Here is a 14,856-nt window from a genome sequence, read left to right on the forward strand (position 1 = left end):
TGAGACATAATTTTATTGAATTCTTCAGTGGCAGGCATCATCATCAGTTCTGAGTCTTAAGCAGACCATCATTACCCTATTTTTATTCACAAGGAAGCTGGAACACATGAAGAGTTCATTAACTTGTTGATGGTTGTACAGCTGGTCTCTGGAGTAGCCAAGATGCGAGCAGAATCTTGCTCTTAACTGTTTCATGCTACTCATTTGTAAAATAGAGGCTCTAATAGTAATATCTATTTCATAGGATTATACTTTAAATAAATCCACATGATGCACTCAGCAGAATACTTGACCCATATCAAGAATTCATAATAAATGTTACCATAATGAAAATATGGATTAGAGGGTTTACCTTGTCTGTCTTGACAGATATAAAGCAATATGGTAGTATTTTATGCACCTTGGAATAAAGAGAAGGAAACTGTTCAAATCTGGAAACAAGTGACTTGGGGCTGAAAGGGTCAATATGTAAGCTTCCCTGAAACCCATTTGGAGCGCACCAGTTGTGAAAGTGAATTGAATTACCCAAAGCCACAGCTAGTAAGTTGCAGATCTGGAATTTAAGCTCAGGTCTGACTAAATCCAAGGCTCTTGACTATTCCACATAATTTCTCCCAGAAATTCTAATAAGTACATCTAAAGTTGCAAATAAATTCTTCAACCCCTAAAATGTAGCTCAGATACAGCCAGAAGACAGCAAAAAGGCTTTGTGTTCAAATGCTTGGACATGACCTAGGTCAGCTGCTTTGCTTTCTAAGTGACTTTTTTCTTTAATATACATTAGCTTTACTGTATGTGTGATGCACATATATATCTAGCCAAAAGCATATATTTTTAGATGTTGCATTCTCAATATTGGAATGTTCGAGAAATAGCCAAAACCATAAATGTTAGAAATTTAATTCTGTAAAATGCATTTTATTGAAATTTGAACCATACACTTATGTTAGTCAACATTTGCTTGTAAACCCAGAGACTCAATTCAGACTAGATTACCGGCTTATATGATCTGACACAACTGGATGTAGGGGCCTGAAGGGTCTGATTTGGTCCTTGCCACTCTGCCATGACATACGTGTGCCCTCCTGGCCTGTGTTATCTCCACCTACAGACATGTATTCCTCTTGTGTCAAGGATGGCCAGTAGGAACTTTAGGCACACCATATCTGTCTTCTAGCTGGTGATAAGAGTGAAAAGTGGTTATGGTTTGTAACTTGGTGTTTTCAATTGAAAAATCTGAGAATTACTTGATGCCTTCTTCCTTGATGGATTGTGGGCAGAATAATTATTTTGAATTTGTGTAGACCATTTTGAAAGGGTTCTAATCTTTCTGAACACATCCAAATTCTTTGTATCCATTGCCGTTTGTTTTTCTGTAAAACAAGGCTTAACTTAATATCCTTTTCTTTCAGCTGTATCAGTTGGAGTAGTTATCATAAGAACCTATTAGCCAGCAGTGATTATGAAGGCACCGTCATCCTATGGGATGGATTCACAGGACAGAGGTCAAAGGTCTATCAGGTAAATAAGAATACTGGTTACCTGTTGTTGTTGTTACTGTTTAGTCCCTCAGTTGTGTCCAACTCTTTGCAATCCCATGGACTGCAGCATGCCAGGTTCCCTGTCCATCACTGTCTCCAGAGTTTGTTCAAACTCATGTCCATTGAGTTGTTGATGCCATCCAACAATCTCATCCTCTATCATCCTGTTCTCCTTTTGCCCTCAATCTTTCCCAGCATCAGGGTCTTTTCCAATGAGTCAGCTCTTTGCATCAGGTGGCCAAAATATTGGAGCTTGTTATAAGAATCACATTTGTACTTTTTAATAATTATAGAGCTTCATGTGTTTTATAATTACAAATTTAAAATCATTATTTAGTATTTTCTCAGTTCCTCAGTTCAGTCGCTCAGTCATATCTGACGCTTTGCAACCCCATGGACTGCAGCACACCTAGTTTCCCTGTCCATCACCAACTTCCAGAGCTTGCTCAAATTCATGTCCATTGAGTCAGGGATGCCATCCAACCATCTACCTATGTAATTCAAGTAATGCTTTTCTGACACATCTCTTCAGACTCTTTGCAATTGTGGGATATATCAAATGAATTTCCAAAAGTGGTAATTTTATAAATGTATATTTAAAAAGTTTAAGAACTACTTTGCATCTCATTTATTTTCATAGCCAGTTCTTTCTCCCTCTCACCATAGTGATAAATTGGTATCAAGTTTGTTTATTTGTTTTGCTTTATTTAAGATCTATATTCTGAGACTACTTTGTCTTCCTTCTACATCTAGGAGCATGAGAAGAGATGTTGGAGTGTTGACTTTAATTTGATGGATCCTAAACTCTTGGCTTCAGGTTCTGATGATGCAAAAGGTACTATTTGGGTCTCCTCCCTTGACTTAATTCCTTTTAAAACCTAACAGAAATACAGATATTTATTGAAACCCATAGCGATCCTTTGCAATTACTGATTATTCTAAAAATAGTCTAATAAGCACAAAAATCTGTATTTATTGGAGTGAAAGAAAAATGAATATTCTGCATCTTCATTATAATATTTTTTCTGAATTCATGCCACACTGTGATGTTTTTATAACCAGTTCCTTTATAAATACTGTGAAATGAGCTTTTTTGTTGAAATATTTAGACACTGCTGTATTTGGAATTGTATTAAATTCTGAGTGTATACCAAAATCTTTTAATGAAGTTTATCATGTTTCAAGACAGAGATTCTATATTTCTTTCTGCCAGTTTAGTTGATCCCTCTTTCTATTTTTGTGTATGTATGTGTGTGTATGTCTGTCTTTACTATTCATTCTTTACTGTTGTTGTCTTGTTTTGGCCTGTTGCTTCTCAAGATTAGATTTATAAAGCCCTGTTAACAGATGTCTTTTATCTTGGCCCTTTCCTTCTTTACAATATGTAACTTGCAGACTAGTGAATAGATAGGCCGGGGTAGCTCTAGTGTTGAAAACTTTATTTTGCAGTGATTGTTGTTGTTGTTGTTCAGTCTCTCGGTCGTGTCCGACTCTTTGTGACCCCTTCGACTGCAGCACGCCAGGCTTCCCTGTCCTTCACCATCTCCTGGAGCTTGCCCAAACTCATGTCCATTGGGTCGGTGATGCCATCCAACCATCTCATTCTCTATTGTCCCCTTCTCCTCCTACCTTCAGTCTTTCCCAGTATCAGGGTCTTTTCTAATGAATCAGCTCTTCACATCATGTGGCCCAAGTATTGGAGCTTCAGCATGAGTCTTTCCATTGAATACTCAGGACTGATTTCCTTTAGGATTGACTGGTTTGCTCTTCTTGCAGCCCAAGAGACTCTCAGGAGTCTTCTCCAACACCACAGTTCAAAAGCATCAATTCTTCAGCTCTGCTTTCTTTATGGTCCAACTCTCACATCCATACATAACTACTGGAAAAACCATAGCTTTGACTAGACGGACCTTTGTTGGCAAAGTAATGTGTCTGCTTTTTAATATGCTGTCTAGGTTTGTCATAGCTTTTCTTCCAAGGAACAAGGGTCTTTTAATTTCATGGCTGCAGTCACCATCTATAGTGATTTTGGGGCCCAAGAAAATAAAAGTCTGTCACTGTTTCCATTGTTACCCATCTATGAGTGATGCCATGATCTTCATTTTAGGAGTGTTGAGTTTTAAGTCAGCTTTTTCACTCTCTTCTTTCACCTTCATTAAAAGACTCTTTAGTTCCTCTTTGCTAAGGATGGTGTCATCTGCATATCTGAGGTTATTGGTATTTCTCCCCGCAATCTTGATTCCAGCTTGTGCTTCATCAAACCTGGCATTTCACATGATGTACTCTGCATGTAAGTTAAATAAGCAAGGTGACAGCATACCTTAACATACTCCTTTCCTAGTTTGGAACCAGTCCTTTGTTCTATGTCCAATTTTAATTGTTGCTTCTTGACCTGCGTACAGGTTTCTCAGAAGGCAGATGAGACGGTTTGGTATTCCCATCTCTTGAAGAATATTCCACGGTTTGTTCTGACCTACACAGTCAAAGATTTTAGTGTTGTCATTGAAGCAGAAGTAGATGTTTTTCTGCAATTCTCTTGCTTTTTCTGTGATCCAACAGATGTTGGCAATTTGATCTCTGGTTCCCCTGCCTTTTCTTAATCCAGCTTGAACATTTGGGAGTTCTCAGTTCAGGTACTATTGAAGCCTAGCATGGAGAATTTTGAGCATTACTTTTGCTATCATGTGAAATGAGTGCAATTGTGCAGTAGTTTGAATGATAGAGCTGTCCTATTCTGTAAAAGAGAAATAACATGACTGGATTGCCCTCCAAAAATTTTTGGATCAAAGAGAAGTAGCAAGTTGTTTATCCACAGTATATATGGATTGTAACATTTTCCTTCATGATTGCTGTAAGAAATTATCTTTGAATTTCTAAAATAGAGCATTGTGTTATAATTGATTTTTTTTAATGTTGTAATACAGAGCTTCACTAATCAATGTTAAATACTTCTTAAAAATAATGTAGTAGGTAGCATTTATTGAGAATTCTTGTGTTTTTGTACTGAAGATTAACATTTGTTCAAAGGTGGTGACTGGCTAGTTTCCTCAGAAAAATATAAGTTATTTAAGTAGAAAGAGCAATTTTAATTAGGAAGAGATTTTTTAAAATTACTTATTGATTTTAAATTGTTTTAAAATACACATATAATTAACCACGAAAAGTGTACTGTTCAGTGGCATTAATTACCTTCAGTTTGTCTTCATCATTGTCAATCTGTAGAACTCTTCTCATATTGCAAACCTAAAACTCTGTTTGAGAAACTATTTCTGTTTTACTGAAACAGTAACTCCTCATTCCCCCTTCATCAGCCCCTGGCAGTCTCCCTTCTCCTTTCTGTCTCTATGAAGTTTACTAGTTCTCTTCTGTGTCATATATGAGTATTTGTCCTTTGTGACTGTTGTATTTCACTCAGCATAATGTCTTCTAGATTTTTCCATGTTGTAGCTTATATTAAAATTTCCATCTTTATTAAGACTGAAAAGTAATCTACTGTAGAGATATCATATTTTGTTTCATTTGTTGATTGGTGAATGGATCTTGGGTGCTTCCACTTTTGGGCTATTATAAATAATGTTGCTATGAACATGAATGGCAAAATATCCCTTCATATCCCTGTATTAAGTTCTTCTGGGCATATACTCAGAAATGAAATTACTGGGTCATATGATATATACTTAATTTTTTAGAAACTGCCATTCTGTTTCTCAAAATGGCTACACCATTTTATATTCCCACCAATAGCACCCAACTATTTCTGTTTCTCCACATCCTTTTTTAAAAATAATGATTTTAATGGGTATGAAGTGGTATTTTACTGTGGTTTTGCTTTGCTTTCATTTCTTCAATGATAGTGATGTCAAGCATTTTTTCATGTGCTTATTGACTATTTGTATATCTTCTGAGGAGAAAAGTTTATTCAAGTCCTGTGCCCATTTTGATTGTATTTTTTTCTCACTGCTATTGAATTTCAGGCATACTCTCTGTATTGTAGATATTAATTCCATATCAGATATATTATTTGTTGATAGTGTGCTTTGATGCACACAGCTTTTTCATAGTGATGAAATGCAGATTGCCTATTTTTTCTTTTATTGCCCACTCTTTTCGCGTCATGTTCAAAAAGGCACTGCCGAATCCAGTGTAATAAAACTTTTGCCCTGTTTTCTTCTAATGGATTTATAGTTTTAGCTCTTACATTTGTGGCTTTGATCCGTTTTGGGTTAACTTTTGTGTAGGGTATAAAGTAATGATCTGACTTCGTTGTTTACATGCAAATATCAAGTTTTTGCAACACCACTTCTTGAAAAGATTATCCTTTCCCCACTGAAAGATGTTAGCACCTTTGTTAAAAATCATTTGATCATATTTGTGAGGGTTTATTTTTGAACTTTTTTCTCTTTTGTTGGTCTCCGTGTTTGTCTTTATGCCACTGCCACGCTGTTTTGATTACTGTAGCTTTTTGTTGAAGTTGGGAAGTGAGTCTTCCATTATTTTTTTTCTTTTTTTTCAAGATTGTTTTGGCTATTTTAGGCCTACTGAGATTCCATATAAATTTTAGGATGCATTTTATTCTATTTCTGCAAAAAACTTCATTGAGATTTTGTTAAGGATTGCCTTGAGGCTTGTCAATTTAGTCTTTTTAAACAAGCTTTTGGTTTCATTGATTTTCTCTATTGACTTCCTGATTTTAACTTACTGATTTTTCTTCAGATTTTTATTACTTCTCTTCTGCTTGCTTTGGATTTAATTTGCTCTTCTCTTTCTAGTTTCCTAAAATGGAAGCTTGGATTATTGATTTTAGATCTTTTTCTTGCTAATATATGCATTCAGTGCTATAAATTTTCCTCTGAGTGATGCATCCCACAGATTTCTTTATTAAATTATATTTTCATTCTCATTTAGTTCAAAATATTCCTAATTTTTGCTTTAAGTTTCTTATTTGACTCATGTATTACTTAGAAGTATGTTGTTTGATCTCCAAATATAATCTGCTGTAGTCTGAGCAATATATTGTATGGTTTCTTTTTTTTTTAATTTGTTAAGGTGTTTTACGGCCCAGAGTGTGATCTGTCTTAATGAATGATCCATGTGAGTTTGGGAAGAATGTGTATCCTACTGTTGTTAGATAAAGTAATATGTAGATATCAGTTATATCCAGTTTGATTTATTATTGAGTTCAACTACATTCTTACTAATGTTCTGCTTGCTGGATCTGTCCATTTCTGATACAGGAGTATGACACTTTTTTGATTCTGCATTGATCTATGTATTTCTTCTTTTACTGTACCACATTGTCTTGCTTTGTAGCTTACGTCTTGGAATCATTTAGTGTGAACTCTTCATCTTCCTTCTTGAAAATTATTTTAGCTCTGCAGTTTCTCTGCTTTTCCAACAAACATCTTAGGATCAAGTTACTAGTAGCTATAGAAAATTGTGCTGGAATATTGATTGAGATAGTATTGACTTTAAAAGCTTCTCAGATGGCTAGTGGTAAAGAATCGACCAGACAATGCAGGAGACACAGGTTCAGTCCCTGGGTTGAGAAGATTCCCTAGAAGAGGAAATAGCAACCCACTCCAGTATTCTTGCCTGGAAAATCCCATGGTCAGAGGATACTGACAGGCTACAGTCCATGAGGCTGTAAAGCGTCGGACATGACTGAGCAACTGAGCACACACACTTAACCAATGAACAGTGTTGTGATAGTTTCAGGGGTACAGCAAAGGGACTCAGCCATGCATATACATGTGTCCATTCTTCCCCAGACTCCTCTCCATTCAGGCTCCATTCTGCTCACGAAACATTGAGCAGAGTTCCGTATGCTCTACTGTAGGCCCTTATTGGTTATCCATTTCAAATTGAGCAGTGTGTACATGTCCATTCCAAACTCCCTAAGTATCCCTTCCTCCCAGCAACTGTAAGTTCATTCTCTAAGTCTGTGAATCTCTTTCTGTTTCCCACATAAAATTTTAAAATCATGGAATTCTTAAGTGAAAGATAAAATAAGAACTGCTTCCAGGTACTTTAAGTGACATTTGTGTATATATCATATATACAATGTGAGATATATATATATATGTATATGTATAAATCATACATGTGAAAATGTGTGTGTATGTGAAGTTCTCAAAAGGTTAATAGGTTGGAAGATAAGCCATGTAGTTTCCCTGCTCATACACATACACACACACAATTTAAAGTATGCTAAAACAAATACACATGTGTTTCCAGACTGCTTTTTTCTTTTTAACCTGTCTTGTATGCCTTAGTTAAGAGATCATATTTTTCTCTCATTATATATTGATTGTCTGTATTGTTTTCCGACTTTGAGACTAAGCTCTGTTGGTTTAAATATACTGTTCTATTGAACATTGTTCATTTATTCAGTTTAAATATTTTTGATCCTAGTAAATCAAAATACTTAAATTAGCATGAAAAGACAGCTGTAGCAAGAAGCAGACTCCCTAGGTTGTAGAAGCACTGGCTCATGCATTGTTTATTTTCTTCTTTATTGTTATTATTCTTAGTGAAGCTGTGGTCTACCAACTTGGACAACTCAGTGGCAAGCATCGAGGCGAAGGCCAATGTGTGCTGTGTCAAATTCAGCCCCTCTTCCAGATACCATTTGGCTTTCGGCTGTGCAGGTAAGAAATGAAAGACTTGTCTTCTTTTGATGTCAGTTTTCATGACTAACGTAAAAGAACATTTTAAAAAGAATAGCTTTCTTCGTAGCTTTAAACTTTATTTTCATTATTACACTCTAAATTAGAAGTATGTAGTATACCATTTTTACTCATTAATTGCTGTGCTTTAATTTTAGCATTCCATCTCCCATGTTTGAAACATAAAGATGTGTTTGTTGATTATTTTTGTTTTTGTTCCTCTAAGTCTTTGCATACCCAGATTTATGCTTGTTTACAAATTTAGGTCATAATGATGTTTAAATATTGTATAGACACAGGAAACCTTTTGTTTTTAAATTATGGGAAACCTACTATAAAACCTTGAACAGTTATTGAGTGCCTACTATGTACAAAGCACCCATCTAGGGACAGTGAATAAGATAGATTAAATCTTATATTGTGGAGTACATGCTAACATAGTAAGTACCAGAAAAAATCATACCAAAGAATTTTTTGTTAAAGTATTTTTCTTAACTAGGGTGTCTGCGTTTGCCTGGGTCAGTCCTAGTTTATATCTGTCTTACCATTATAATAACTGTTAGGCCCTTCTTTCATTCCCAAAAGTGTTCTGGGTTGAGAGGTTAAGTATGTGATCACTCTACTCTTAATTCCTTTGTCTTCTATATCTGATTTCCTATCTTGAGTGTTTACTGAAGCAGTAAACATTTGTATTTTAACTTTTACATTGCTAAATCTCCTTGATTCTTGATTCATTTTTTTTTAATTGATAATTTCAGTTAAAAAAATAAAGATTATCTAGTACAATATCATGAACATAATAATTACTTTTTTAAAAGGTAAATTTAAATCTTAATTTGTCATTACATCTTTTCCTTATTCCAACTTACTGTGTATTTCACTTGGATACTAACATACTTTCATGGTTAAATTCCAGGAGAACATGTATATGTGGGTAGAATTCCCTTTTCATTAGCAGATACATTTTTCCTCCAGTATGCTGCTCTTTTCCATTGGGAACTAATATTCTCTTATTTAAATCCTTCTTTGTCACTGACTAGAAATGTTACTTTGGGCAAGTTGATTAAATTCTCTCCCCAAGTTCCTTATCCTTAAAATAGAGATACATCTTTTGGGGCTCTTACGAGGATTATGAAAGGAAGATGCTATGTGTAAAGCTCTTAGAATATGATGCTCAATAATTGCTAAGGTATTTTTGTTAATTAATACTTAACAGTCATTTAGATAAAGTAGTTTTTTGAGTTTTTTAATGTTATAAAAACACTATTAGTCATCATTTTTAATAGAAAAATGATGATCATATTTATAATCAATATGAAATATGTGTAAATGCCAGACGTGAGCATCTTTAAAATTTCTCCTTCCTGGAAAGGAGAAATCTACTTTAAAAATGCCTCAACTATCTGGCAGGCAGTTTTGTCCTCACTGTGTTAAATTTTCATGTATTTCTTAGTTAATTTTCACATTTCCATGTAAACTTTAAGATTTATATTTTTCCAGTTCTAGAAAAATTCTTTTGGGATTCTCATCTGAATTACCCTCTATTTATTAGTTAATTTTGGAACCAGTGATATTAAGATAGTTCATCTTACTACAGTTACATGGGATATCTTTTTGTTTGTTTGGACTATTTTCTGTCTTTCAAAGAGATTTTTAGTTTTCGTTTTTTTCAATTACATTTTAGGTCTTTTGGTTAATTTTTTCTATGTTTGCTATAATTTTGTTATTATTTTTTTCCATTCCTTTAACTATTGTTTGCTGAGAGTAAAAAACAAAAAACTGTTGATACTTGAATATTTGTATTATATCTAGGCATTGTTCTTATTAAATCTGGTAACTTTTTATTAGAGTCCTTTGGGCTATCTGTTATATTTGATAGTAGCCAAAAGTGATGGTTGTATTTTTTTTCTTTTCTAATGATTCTTTACATTCTCTTTTTTTAAAAGGCATGTTATATGCTAATTATAGCTACTTTTGCCATGTATTTCCTTTAGTTGAGTCAGCTTTAGTGGTTTGCTGTTCGTAACATCCCCTTTTGAAGAATAGTTTTGTGCGTTTTTAAAAATTTTTTGGCCTTGCTCCATGGCTTGCAGGATCTTACTGCCCTGAGCAGGAATTGAACCCAGGCCTTTGACAGTAGAAGTGCAGAGTCCTAACCACTGGGCTGCCAGGGAATTCCCTGAAAAATAGCATTCATTCAATTCAAATCATTTAACTGTTTCTTAGTTACGAGCAAATTCAGTATTTTATCAGGTGCCTTTTCAGCATCACTTTATATAATCATATGGTTTAATTTGTTGAGATATGCTTATACATTTTCTGATACTATGTGTTTCTAGAGTAAACCTAGAATTTAGGTTTAGCATTAATGTGGAATTCTTTTGATAAATTGCTAGACTTTTTGGCTTATATTTTTAATATCTGTAAACATAAATTGGTCTATAATCCTGTCTCCTTTTTAACCATTTTTAACATCTGTATTTTATAACTTTCAGTATGTTAGCCTTGAACTTCTTTTGTTAAATTTATTCCTAAGTGTTTTATTACTGAATGGAATTGTTGTCTTAATTTTATTTTTGGATTGTTTGTTGCTAGGCTTCAGAAATACAATCAATTTTTTGCATATTGATTTTGAATCCTGTAATCTTGGTACTCATGTTTATTTTCTCATAGTTTTAAGATGAATTTCTTGAGATTTTCTACATTTAGGATTGTATCATCTGTGAATAAAAATAATTTTATTTCTTTTTGTACTATGTTAATGCTTTTTTGCTTTACTGCATGAATTAAAAGCTCTTATATAATACTGAATGAAATTGGCAGAAGGGATTTCCTTATCTTAGCGGGAAGTATTCATTCATTCACAATGAAGTGTGATGTTAGCTGTGAGTTTTTGTAGATACCCTTTATCAGGTTAAGTTTCCTTCTATTCCTAGTTGTGAAAAGTATTTATTATTATATTATTAGATTTTGTCTAAAGTTTTTCTACCTATGTTGAGATGATCTTGTGATTTATGTTATTTATTATAATAATATGAGGTATTTCATGGTGGGGGGTTGTTGTTGTTTTAATGTTAAAGCAACTTTCCATTCCTGGGAAAAACCCATCTTGACCACATTGTGAAATTTTTTTACTTGTTGCTGGATTTAGTTTGCTAAAGTACTATTGGCCTCATAGAATGACTTGGGAATTGTTTCCTCATTTGCTTACTGAATGAGTTTGTAAAGGATTATTATTATTTCTTGTATAAATATTTGGCGGAGTATATCAGTGAAACCATCTAAACTTGGACTTTTCTTTGTGGAAAAATTTTATATTGCCTAGTTGCAGTTTCTTTACTTTTTATAAGTCTATTCAGATTTTCTATTTCTTCTTGAAGTTCTTTTTGGTAGGAATTTGTAAATTTAATTTTTCTAATTAGTGGGCATGAAGTTGTTCATAAGATTCTCTTGTGATTTAATTCCTTTAAATTTCCTCTTCCTTTAGTGTTCTGTAGTGTCAGTTGTAATATTCCTTCTTTCATTCTTGATTGGTCATTTGTGTCTTCTGTCTTTTTTCTTCATTGTTCTAGCTAAATATTTGTTACCTTCTTCAAAGGGCATGTATGTGTGTGTGTTTATGTTGGGGTGTGTGTGGTGGGTGGTGCTTCTGGGGCCAGAACACCACACATTCCCACTGTTTTTAATGTTCTTATGCAAATTTGATTATTAGGAGAGTTGGAGATATGCAAATTGAACCTTCTGGAATGACTCTTAACTCACTCTCAGTATAGGTAAGCCAGGAGAGCTGTTATTTCTTTCTTGGCCATTGGAACTGTTGTGATCAACGTTTGTTGATGAGAATGTGATGCCGTGGCTGTAATCAAAGGATCAGAAATTCACTGTAATTGCCACAGAGCTGCAGACTGGACACTGGAACACTACTGCATCTGTTCCAGGGAACATCCACATCTTTACAGTGGTGCTTGGAACAGATATTTCCAACGCAGAATGACCACAAAATTCCAACCTTTCAAATCATACATAAGTGCATCCCATTGTGAAATCTGTTTCACATCTAGAAGCATAGCTACATGAGAATCTGGGCAATATAGTGTTTACTTTCCATCTTCCATTGGCTGTAAATTCTATAAGGTGTTGGGAACAGATACTAAATGTCATCTGCCCTATCCATCACAATGCTGAATAATTGATGTGAGTTAAAGACTTATTTTTCCTGGCTTTGAAATAGGGTTAGAATCAATGCCTTTATTCACAGTTTTTTTTTTTAAAAAAAAACTTTATTACTAGAAGACAGTGACTGATATTGAATCATCTTCATTTAGAATTGAAATATTTCTTAGAATGTAGGCTATTATCTAGATGTTGCTCCTTAAACTATAAAACATCAGTCTCTCTTTAGCTGTACCGTTTATTTTGCCACTGAGAGAGTTACAGAATCATAATCATGAGGTTGCTTATTAAATATCATTTGTGATGATGAATTCGATGTTCGGAATGGGCTGTACATTTTTAAACATTGCTTTTGGAGTTATGATAATACAAAATTAGTATGTGAACCCCCCAGCAGTTACGGACTGACTCCTGGTTGAAAGGGCAGTATGGATCCTACTTGGGTAATGATGCCTAATGCTAATTCTAAGCTTTCCTGCCTACTTTCATTTAGATCTTATATTTCCATTTGATGCAGTGAGTTCATCTCTCTCTTTGTGCTCATTATTTTGCTCTTTCACCTTTTAACATAATATAAAAAGATGGGTTTTGGGGGCCATTGATTGGTTGGTTAGATTTTTTTTTTTCTTGTTTTTACTAGAACTTAGAGCATGAAAAATTTCTTAAGGTGGACTAAAAGTTTGCAAGTACTTCTTTTAAAATATCAAATCCTAGGTCATGGTCCCCTTGAAAAAAGTAGACTACAGAGTTTTAAACTATCTTTTTTTGTATTAAATATTGAGAAAAGGCTTTAGATTTTATTTTAAACCATTTAAAATCTGTTCTTAAGGCCTGAGATTTTCTGAAGCATTTACCAGAGGAGAGAACAAAATTTTATACATAAAGGTAAAGACATTTATTAGTTGTCTTTTTATTAGATTACTACATGGTGTTTTCTTATTGCGTAGAAAAAGGAAAACTGTTTTTCTCCAATTCATCCTCTCTAAAGCCAGTTTTAGAGAGCACTGTTACACTAAAGTAAATAGAACTCATAACAGTCTGTGGTTTTAATAGAATGGTAGATTTGCTTGCTTACTACTAACTTGAAGCATTTTGCAAATTTTAAAGCTGTAATTATGGTAACAGGAAATTTGGGTACACCTGAGTAATACTCTTTAAAGTTGTGTCGTCCCCACCCCAAAAAAGTACTGGTATTAATGTAAGTCAAAGGTAAAATTCATATTATTCTGATTAAGGAGTGACATGTCTACACATAAACATATTCACTAGGAAGGAGTAATGTTTCTAGAACAAACAGGAATTCTGAAATATTCTAGTTAAACTGTGTTTTCAACAGACTTTTCAGTTTTGGTTGCTGTAAACAATTTGTTACTGTCAGCAAACTAAACACTTCATACATATAAACATTCACCATTTGTTTCCCCATTTTCAGTATTTTCTAATTTTTGTGATTTAGACAAAATAACAAAAAGGTTATTTTTTGCTTTTGAAGACTAAGAGTTTGTGTTTTTATTTTATATAGTGGTTGCCAGTGGGAATGTCTTTTCCTTCGCATTTAAATAAATTGTCTGAATATTTACTTAATGAATCTTAATTAGCGTCACAGCATTCATGAACGTGTGTTTCAGTTATTTATACTATGTCAAGGACATTTTGTTTTCAAGTTTCTAAGTAATTTCTGTGAATGCAAATGGAAGTGGCATGCATTAGCACCAATATTCAAGAAACAAATTGTTATTTTGTCATAAAATCTACCTTTGATAGTCTAGAATTTAAGAGCAACTTTGAGGCACCTAGTAAATCTTTCACATTTTTATATCTGTCTTACCTTCCAGCCTGTAAGTGGCATTTAGCTAGGTTTTTATTAAAAATAGACTTCACAAGAAATTTTATATTCACATTAAATGCAGAAATATTTTAAAGTCAGGCATTTATTATTCAGCTGTTACTAATATAGTAGACATGATCTTTCATTTTTTGAAACTAATTGATCTATCAGTGCAAACGCTGAGAAATATGAAATGCTTGGTGGATAAATTTGACTGCAACAAAATTAAAAACTTCTATTTACCAAATAATACCTAAAACATAATTTCTTTAAAAGTTATTAATTGGGAGAAGATATTTAGAACACATATAAGTGATAAAATCTTCATGTCTATATTACATGAAAAACTCTTTAAAATAAATAAGGAAATAATGAATATATCCTACAGCTCTGCTCCTCAAAGCATAAACATTAGCATCACCTAGGAGCTTGTAAGAAATGCAAATTCTAACACCCTGACCAAGACCTACTGATTCAGAATTTCAGGAGGTGGACCCCAGGAACCAGCTTTTTTAACAGGCTCCCCATATAATTCTTAAGCACTCTGAAGTTTGAGAAACCTCATCCTAGGGAAACATGTATTTAAGTAATGTACATCGTTGTACTGTTTGCATATTCGCACTGTAGAACATTTTCAGCACTGAAGATA

The 14,856-nt window shown here is 33.8% G+C and overlaps 1 protein-coding gene across 6 annotated transcripts in view; it reads left to right on the top strand.

Moving 5' to 3' along the window:
- The window catches only part of COP1 (COP1 E3 ubiquitin ligase), a 213,223-nt gene that overhangs the window by 133,226 nt on the left and 65,141 nt on the right, over positions 1-14,856 (top strand). For all 6 annotated transcript variants that reach the window (XM_070474042.1, XM_070474041.1, XM_020882898.2 and 3 more), the window contains 3 exons: positions 1,413-1,521; positions 2,295-2,376; positions 8,072-8,188. In XM_070474042.1, coding sequence (XP_070330143.1) covers positions 1,413-1,521; positions 2,295-2,376; positions 8,072-8,188 — 308 coding nt within the window. The remainder of the gene's footprint in view (positions 1-1,412; positions 1,522-2,294; positions 2,377-8,071; positions 8,189-14,856) is intronic.

This window comes from Odocoileus virginianus, chromosome 11, assembly GCF_023699985.2.
Source record: "Odocoileus virginianus isolate 20LAN1187 ecotype Illinois chromosome 11, Ovbor_1.2, whole genome shotgun sequence".
In the NCBI taxonomy this organism is placed as follows: Eukaryota; Metazoa; Chordata; class Mammalia; order Artiodactyla; family Cervidae; genus Odocoileus; species Odocoileus virginianus.